At 51.9% G+C, this 8,526-nt stretch overlaps 1 protein-coding gene across 4 annotated transcripts in view; it reads left to right on the forward strand.

Moving 5' to 3' along the window:
* ST3GAL2 (ST3 beta-galactoside alpha-2,3-sialyltransferase 2) overlaps positions 1–6,612 on the forward strand; it is a 67,067-nt gene extending 60,455 nt beyond the window's left edge. For 2 of the 4 annotated variants that reach the window (XM_032157876.2, XM_032157877.3), the window contains exon 7: positions 215–3,541. In XM_032157876.2, the coding sequence (XP_032013767.1) occupies positions 215–388 (174 nt within the window). In that variant the 3' untranslated portion in view covers positions 389–3,541. Of the gene's footprint in view, positions 1–214; positions 3,542–4,417; positions 4,448–5,669 lie in introns of those variants that run through there. The other 2 variants (XR_009214249.1, XR_009214248.1) reach the window with 2 other exon arrangements.
* The last annotated feature ends 1,914 nt before the right edge of the window (positions 6,613–8,526 follow it).

Raw genomic sequence — 8,526 nt, forward strand, 5'->3', positions numbered from 1 at the left:
TGAGTGGTGCTGATCAAAGTACTCCATTAAAAAAAAAAAAAAGAGGAATTTGCAAGGGCTGCAAAGGGAAGGTGGTGTCCCCATGTGAGTCCATGCCTGGGGGCTCCTGCATCTCCCCGGGGCCTCCCGCTCCTCTCTCCTCCCTGTCATCCCGAGCCTGCCCCGCCCATCCTCCAGGTTCCCGCCTGGGGTGACGCTCCGGTCTTCCCCGCAGGTGAACGTGTACGGGTTCGGGGCCGACAGCCGGGGCAACTGGCACCACTACTGGGAGAACAACCGGTACGCGGGCGAGTTCCGGAAGACTGGCGTGCACGACGCGGACTTCGAGGCCCACATCATCGACATGCTGGCCAAGGCCAGCAAGATCGAAGTCTACCGGGGCAACTGAGCCGGGCCTCGCCGCGACCCTCCCGGCCCATCTGTCGGGCACCGGCGCTCCGGCCTGGGACCCAGGTCCAGCAACCCGGGACCAATCATGCTGCAGCCCAGGGGCGTTTGCTGTGCCCCGCCAATCACGAGACGGGGAGCGGCCGGGCCTGGCACCAATCTGCGCTGCGGTCGGGCGGAGCTTCTGTTTCTCCCAGCCAATCATGTGACTCAAGGAGAACTTCCGGCGCTCTGTCCAGTCTCCTCCAATCAATGGCCTTCGGGGGCGGGCCAGCGGCCGCTCAATCCCCACTCCCTCTTGCTTTGGGGTAGGGTTTTCTTTCACGCTTTTTGAGGAGGAGAGCATGGCGTGGGCCTCGGCGAAGCACTTACATCAGGCTCGGCCAGAGGAGCGTATCAGTTGCTGGCCAGACCCGGGGAGAGCGGGCGGTCGCTGCGGGCCTCAGGAGAGAGGTGGCTGCCCGGCCCCTTTCCCCGCCTGCCTGGATGGGTGCGTGCAGACCCACCAAAGAAAAGCGGTCGCTGCGGGACCCCCAGTCCCACCTCGGCCGTGCTGTGGGATGGCCGCGCCCCCAGGGCTTCCTGCGTCTCTAGGAAGCCGGTAGTGGCGCCCTCTGCGGGGTGGGGTGCTCCCGGGCCGAACTCCGGACAGGTGGAGGGGACAGGGCAGGGCTCGAGGAAGCCCTGTCCCCTTCCGTGCAAGGTGCTGTCACTCACGTGTGCCCTCGACCCTCCCGTTCACCCGCAGCCTTCTCAGCGCCTCTCCCTGGGCCCGGGGCCTCCTCACCAACCTACCTATTGCTCTGGAAAAAAATCCCCTGCTCCCCTACTCCCTCCCTACCCCAGTCTTTGGCCGGCTCTGGCCCCTGGGGAGGGTGCTGCACGGCGGAAGGAGGCTGGCGATGGGCCCGGCTGCGCGCTGTATGCACCTCCTCCTCCACCCATCGCCTCTTTCCTGGGGGTGACTTTGCCTGAGGCTCATACTTTGGTTAAGCTGAAGCTGCCGTGGGTGGCCAAACCGCAGATTCTTTGCAAATTCTGAGCTGGCAGAGCCCGCAGCCGGGAGCCGGCCGGGGAAGAGAAGACTTGCGCGCCGCAGGCCGCCTGCCTCCACCCTGCTCTCCATCTGCCGCTCTAGAAGGGCTGGGAAGCTCGCGGCCGGGGTTCCACCTGGAAGCTGCTTGCATGGCTGAACCCAGTTCAGGTCCCTAGCGGGGCTGCTGGTGGAATTCTCCCCCTGCGAGGCTGGGGAAGTTTAGGAGGGGGAAGGCTTCTGTGAAGCTCTCAAACCACTAATAGAGCCCCCTCCCCAACAGTGACGGCACAGATGCTCCCCCTTTTCTTAGTTGACGCCACCAGGCAGCTTCCTGGCCCTTGGTAGGTTCCTGCAGCTGGCTGGGGGAACAGGGACCGGCAGGGGACTTTGTTAGGGGAGGGTTGGGATGGGCAGTGGGCCGCCTCAAAGTTAATATATTGGAACCTAGCTCGAGTGTCATTCTTTCCAATTCCGAAGGTAGAAAGAGTAAAAATAGCGGTGATTGGGGTGGGGTTAGTAGAATGCCTCTCTCAGGGCGCCCCCCCCCCACCGTTTTAGGGAGCTAGACCTCAGCCAGTCTTGCCACTCCCATCTCAGTGCTTCCTGAAGAGGCTGTTTTGAGTGTTGATGAAAAACAATGCAATTATGCCAAACAGTATTGAGCAGAATAATTTATTTCTTTTTTCTTTTGCTTTAAATCATGAATCCCACCAGGTACAGTGGCTCACACCTGTCATCCCAGCACTTTGGGAGGCCAAGGCGGGTGGATTACTTAATAAGGTCGTCAGAAGTTCGAGACCAGCCTGGCCAACATGGTGAAACCTCGTCTCTACCAAAAAAAAAAAAAAAAACATATATATATAATAATACACACACACACACACACACAAATTAGCCATTAGCCAGGCGCATGGTGCGCACCTGTAATCCCAGCTACTTAGAAGGCTGAGGCAGGAGAATCCCTTGAACCCAGGAGGTGAAGGTTGCAGTGAGCCGAGATTGTGCGACTGCACTGCAGCCTGGACGACAGAGCAAGACCCTGTCTCAAAAAAACTAATTAAATCATGAATCCCCATCCTGGAAGAGGTAGGTCCCAGCACCCAGCCAGATCTTTTCTGCAATAGTAATTTAAACACACTTTTTTTTTAATTTCCTTCCCTTTCTCTTTCTGAATTAAAAGTAACAAAAAACTGTCTAGTCCTTCATTGTTCTGAAATGGGCATGATGGAAGGTGGGTCTGGTAGGGTAGCTGTGACTGATAATGACTGAGAACGTTGGGGGATATGGGAGGGGCGAGATGACTCCCAGACACCCTCCCCCACCTATACAGGAGGCACCTCATTCCTGGACTCTGCGCTCTAAGACACAAATCTGAGCGGGTACAAGCATTTTGGTTAAAAATCAGCTCGTTGTCGCCTCTTGAGTTTCCTCCAGGAGAGTTCATTGGAGAGGATTCCTGGTAGCAGCTCCTCGCAGTGGCTGTCCTGTAACCACTTTGGCCTCTATCAACATGTCTCCACGTATCCATCGGGCTCCGATGCAATTGGGTGGCCACAGGCTGGGCTGTCCCCACCTCTCAGGCAAGTGCATCTAAGTCAGGTTTTCCCCTCTGGCACAGCCCTGCCTCCACAGCCCAATTTCCACCACGCCACAGGCAACCTGCATTTTTATTTATTTATTGAGACAGAGTCTTGTTCTTTTGCCCAGGCTGGAGTGCAATGGCCCGATCTCGGCTCATCCCAGCCTTCACCTCCCGGGTTCAAGTGATTCTCCTGCCTCAGCCTCCCAAGTAGCTGGGATTACAGGCATGCACCACCACTCCCGGATAATTTTATATTTTTAGTAGAGACAGGTTTTCTCCATGTTGGTCAGGCTGCTCTTGAACTCCAGACCTCAGGTGATCTGCCCGCCTTGGCCTCCCAAAGTGCTGGGATTACAGGCGTACGCCACTGTGCCTGGCCGATTTTTTTTTTTGAGACGGAATCTTGCTCTGTTGCCCAGGCTGGAGTGCAGTGGCGCAATCTCGGCTCACTGCAAGCTCCGCCTCCCGGGTTCCCGCCATTCTCCTGCCTCAGCCTCCAAGTAGCTGGGACTACAGGCGCCCGCCACCACGCTCAGGTAATTTTTTGTATTTTTTTTTTTTAGTAGAGACAGGGTTTCACCGTGGTCTCAATCTCCTGACCTTGTGATCCGCCTGCCTCGGCCTCCTAAAGTGCTGGGACTACAAGCGTGAGCCATCGCACCTGGCCTTTTTTTTTTTTGAGACTGATTCTCACTCTCGCCCAGGCTGGAGTGCAGTGGTGGGATCTCGGCTCATTGCAAGCTCTGCCTCCCGGGTTCACACCATTCTCCTGGCTCAGCCTCCCGAGTAGCTGAGACTACAGGCGCCTGCCACCACGCCCGGCTATTTTTTTGTATTTTTAGTAGAGACGGGGTTTCAGTGTTAGCCAGGCTGGTCTCGATCTCCTGACCTCGTGATGTGCCCACCTCAGCCTCCCAAAGTGCTGGAATTACAGGTGTGAGCCACCGTGGGAAGCTTTTTTTTTTTTTTTTTTGAGATGGAGTCTTGCTCTGTCACCCAGGCTGGAGTGCAGTGGCCCGATCTCAGCTCACTGCTACCTCCGCCTCCCAAGTTCACCCACCTCAACCTCCCGAGTAGCTGGGATTACAGGGGTGTGCCACCACACCCAGCTAATTTTTGTATTTTTAGTAGAGATGCGGTTTCACCATGTTGGCCAGGCTGGTCTCGAACTCCTGACCTCAGGTGATCCACCCCCTTCGGCCTCCCAAAGTTTGACCACACCCAGCCCATAATAGATTTTTTAAACTCCTATAAATATCATTCTATTTCCCCTTATTGCTAAAATGAGAGCCTTTTCATCCAGTTTTTTGGGTGTGTTCCAAATATTTTGTTATATTTCCCATCTACTGCTGTTATTGTTTCCATTTTATTTGCCCATGTGAGTTGATACCTTTTTCATTCCTTTCCTATAGCTTTAGTGACGTTGTGGGAAGGGAAGTTAGGTAAGTGATGTTTCATCCTGTACTTACCAGACAGGATGTCTGTACTTTTTCTTCCTTGATTTCCTGAGTTCCCTGCCTCCACAGGTGTATTTCATTCCTGGTTGCTTATTTTATATGTATTTTTATTTTTGAGATGGAGTCTTGGTCTATTGCCCAGGCTGGAATGCAGTGGCACGATCTCAGCTCACTGCAACCTCTGCCTCTGTGGTTCAAGCGATTCTTCTGCCTCAGCCTCCCGCATAGTTGGCCCTACAGATGCACACCACCATGCCCAGATGATTTTGGTATTTTTAGTAGAGATGGGGTTTCACCATGTTGGCCAGGCTGGTCTTGAACTCCTGACCTCGTGATCTGCCCACCTTGGCCTCCTAAAGTGCTGGGATTATAGGTGTGAGCCACCACGCCCGGCCTCTGGTTGCTTATTTAACACCTTTGTCACAATGGAGGCTTTTCTTTTTTTTTCTGAGATGGAGTCTTGCTCTGTTGCCCAGGCTGGAATGCAGTGGCGCAATGTCCGCTCACTGCAAGTTCTGCCTCCCGGGTTCACACCATTCTCCTGTCTCAGCCTCCTGAGCAGCTGGGATTACAGGCATGCACTACCACGCCCAGCTAATTTTCTGTTTTTACTAGAGACGGGGTTTCTCCATGTTGGTCAGGCTGGTCTCGAACTCCTGACCTCATGTTATCCGCCTGCCTCGGCCTCCCAAAGTGCTAGCATTACAGGCGTGAGCCACTGCGCCCAGCTTTTTTTTTTTTTTTTTAAGAGACAGGGTCTCCTGTCACCCAGACTGGTGCAGAGCTCACTGCAGCCTCAAAAACTCCTGGATTCAAGTGATCCTCCCATCTCAGCCTCCAGAGCAGCCAGAGCCTGGCTAAAAAATTTTTTAAAAAATATTTTATGGCCAGGCATGGTGGCTCATGCCTATAATCCCAGCATTTTGGGAGGCTGAGGCAGGTGAATCACGAGGTCAGGAGTTCAAGACCAGCCTGGCCAAGATTGTGAAACCCCATCTCTACTAAAAATACAAAAAACTGGCCGGGCTTGGTGGCGGGTGGCTGTGATCCCAGCTACTCGGGAGACTGAGGCACAGAATTGCTTGAACCTGGGAGGTGGAGGTTGTGGTGAGCCGAGATTGAGCCACTGCACTCCAGCCTGAGAGACAGAGTAAGACTCCATCTCAAAAAAAAGAAAAAAAAAAAAAGGTATTTTACCCATTCACAGGCAGCAGACAACAAATTACCTTCTGTGACTGTATGGCAAGGTCAGACGCATCATTCCTTGCTAGGCGAAGGTAAGGTATAATACTTAAACTATATTTTTAAAAATAAAAGTATTCCCTTTTGAGTGTGAATTAGGAATCAATGCACCTTCTCACTACTCTTGTGAAAAAAATCACAGCTCCTGCAGCAAGTCTGTGCCTGGGTAACAACTAACCCACAAAATCCAAGAAGAGGACCCTCTCTCCCGCCTCTGTGAGGCCTGCGGAGCAGTATGTATCTGGGCCAGCCTGGTCCTCAGAGTGTGGAATTAACACCTTTCCTCTAGCAACTGTCTGTGCTGCTGAGAACAGCACAGACTCTCTGGCAGCCTGGTTCTCTCCAGGGGGAAGCCTGTGAAGCAGAAGAAACATATGGCATCTGCACTCAGGGCGCCCAGTTCCATCCGGCCTCGCTATAAAATGACTTTGCCTTTCCTGTTTTAAAATTACAAAAAATAATTCAACCAATACATAAACATATGAAGTGAATCACAGAGGGCCTTCCTGCAATATCTTTTTTTGCCTACCATTTGTCATGGAATGGGTAAAGGGGACCACAGAGGGAAGAGACGCTGCCCCTTTGCAGGGCCACGGCAGTCCCCTGGGCTGTGTCTCCGCGGAGCTTCCTGTGAAATGCTGTTACCACGAGCACCGCACTGGAGACCATGAAAGGGAAGAGTTTGACATCTCAGCTGTCTGCTATAAACAGAAATAAAACTTAACTAAGGCTTGAGTACACTTAGGCCGGGCACGGTGGCTCATGCCTGTAACCCCAGCACTTTGGGAGGCCGAGGTGGGTAGGTCATGAGGTCAGGAATTTGAGACCAGCCTGGTCAACATGGTGAAACGCTGTCTCCACTAAAAATACAAAAAATTAGCTGGGCGTGGTGGGAGGTGCCTGTAGTCCCAGCTACTCAAGAGGCTGAGGCAGGAGAATCACTTGAACTCAGGAGGCAGAGGTTGCAATGAGTCGAGATCAAGCCACTGCAGTCCAGCCTGGGCAACAGAGTGAGACTCCATCTCAAAACAAAAAACAACAAAATTTTTATCAGTCACCTTAACCAAATGATCACGGTACATCACCAGTCTATACTGATACAAACACTGTACATGATTGAATAAATTAATCAGTGGGGGAGAAGAGAGAATTCTCCCTTGCAGAAGAGTTGAATAATTTATGTGGGTAGCTACTCTGCCCTCAAGGAGAGCGTGTAACTTCCTTGAGGTGTGGGCTGCATGTACATAATGACTTCCTTTCAAAAAGTAGGATACAGGCCAGGGCTCAGCGCAGTGGCTCACGCCTGTAATCCCAGCACTTTGGGAGGCCGAGGTGGGCAGTTCTCCTGAGGTCGGGAGTTCAAGACCAGCCTGACCAACATAGAGAAACCCAATCTCTACTAAAATACAAAATTAGCCCAGTGTGGTGGCAAATGCCTGTAATCCCTCTTACTTGGGAGGCTGAGGCAGGAGAATCGCTTGAGCCCGAAAGGCAGAGGTTGCAGTGAGCCAAAACCGTACCATTGCACTCCAGCCCGGGCAACGAGAGCAAAACTCCGTCTCAATAATAATAATAATAATGTAGTGAGAAAAGAATGGGCAGCTCCCCAACAGAAAAGATTTTCTAAGAAACTGAATGTTTGCCAAGCCTCACTAAATCAAAATCAAAAAAACAATGACATAATCTGTTTTTGCCACTTAGACTGGCAAAGTTTTAAACACTGATAATAATGTTGGCAAGCATGTAATTTTTGTATCACAGTAACATAAATTGGTAAAAACCTTTTGGCAAGTGTAAATGGCAATGAATTAAAATTTTAAATGTCCCTACTCTTTGACCCAACAATTCTACTTCCAGGAATAATATCCTGAAGTGATTTTCACCAACGCTCATAAATAAGAATAAGGTTGGGCACGGTGGCTCATGCCTGTAATCCCAGCACTTTGGGAGGCCCAGGTGGGCAGACTGCTTAAGCTCAGGAGTTCAAAACCAGCCTGGGTAACATGGTGAGACCCCATCTCTACAAAAAAATACAAAAATTAGCCAGGTGTGGTGGCGCAGGCCTGTAGTCCCATCTACTTGGAGGGGTGAGGCAGGAGGGTCACTTGAGACTGGGTTGAGGTTGCAGTGAACCAAGATCATCATGCCACTATATTCCAGCCTGGGTGACAAAGTGAGAGTTGGTCTCAAAAAAAAAAAAAGAAAAAAAAAGAACAAAGATGTTCAGTTTGGGTCAAGGGCTCATGCCTATAACCCCAACTACTTGGGAGGTTGACGTAGGAGGATCACTTTAGCCCAGGAGTTTGAGACCGGACTGGGCAACATAGTGAGACCCCATCTCTACAAAAATAAATAAGCAATACATCTTTTTTAAAAAGATGTTCAGGCCAGGCACAGTAGCTCACGCCTGTAATCCCAGCACTTTTGGAGACTGAGGTGGGCGGATCACAAGGTCAGGAGTTTGAGACCAGTCTTACCAACATGGTGAAACCCCGTCTCTATTAAAAATACAAAAATTAGCCGGGTGTGGTGGCGTGTGCCTGCAATCCCACCTACTCAGGAGGCTGAGGCAGGAGAATCGCTTGAACCTGGGAGGTGGAGGTTGCAGTGAGCCGAGATCACGCCACGGCATTCCAGCCTGGGTGACAGAATGAGACTCCATCTCAAAAAAAACTTGTAATCCCAGCACTTTGGGAGGCCGAGGCGGGCGGATCACGAGGTCAGGAGATCGAGACCACGGGGAAACCCCGTCTCTACTAAAAACACAAAAAATTAGCCGGGCGCGGTGGCGGGCGCCTGTAGTCCCAGCTACTCGGAGAGGC

Source organism: Hylobates moloch, unplaced genomic scaffold (assembly GCF_009828535.3).
Source record: "Hylobates moloch isolate HMO894 unplaced genomic scaffold, HMol_V3 SCAFFOLD_6, whole genome shotgun sequence".
Taxonomy (NCBI): Eukaryota; Metazoa; Chordata; class Mammalia; order Primates; family Hylobatidae; genus Hylobates; species Hylobates moloch.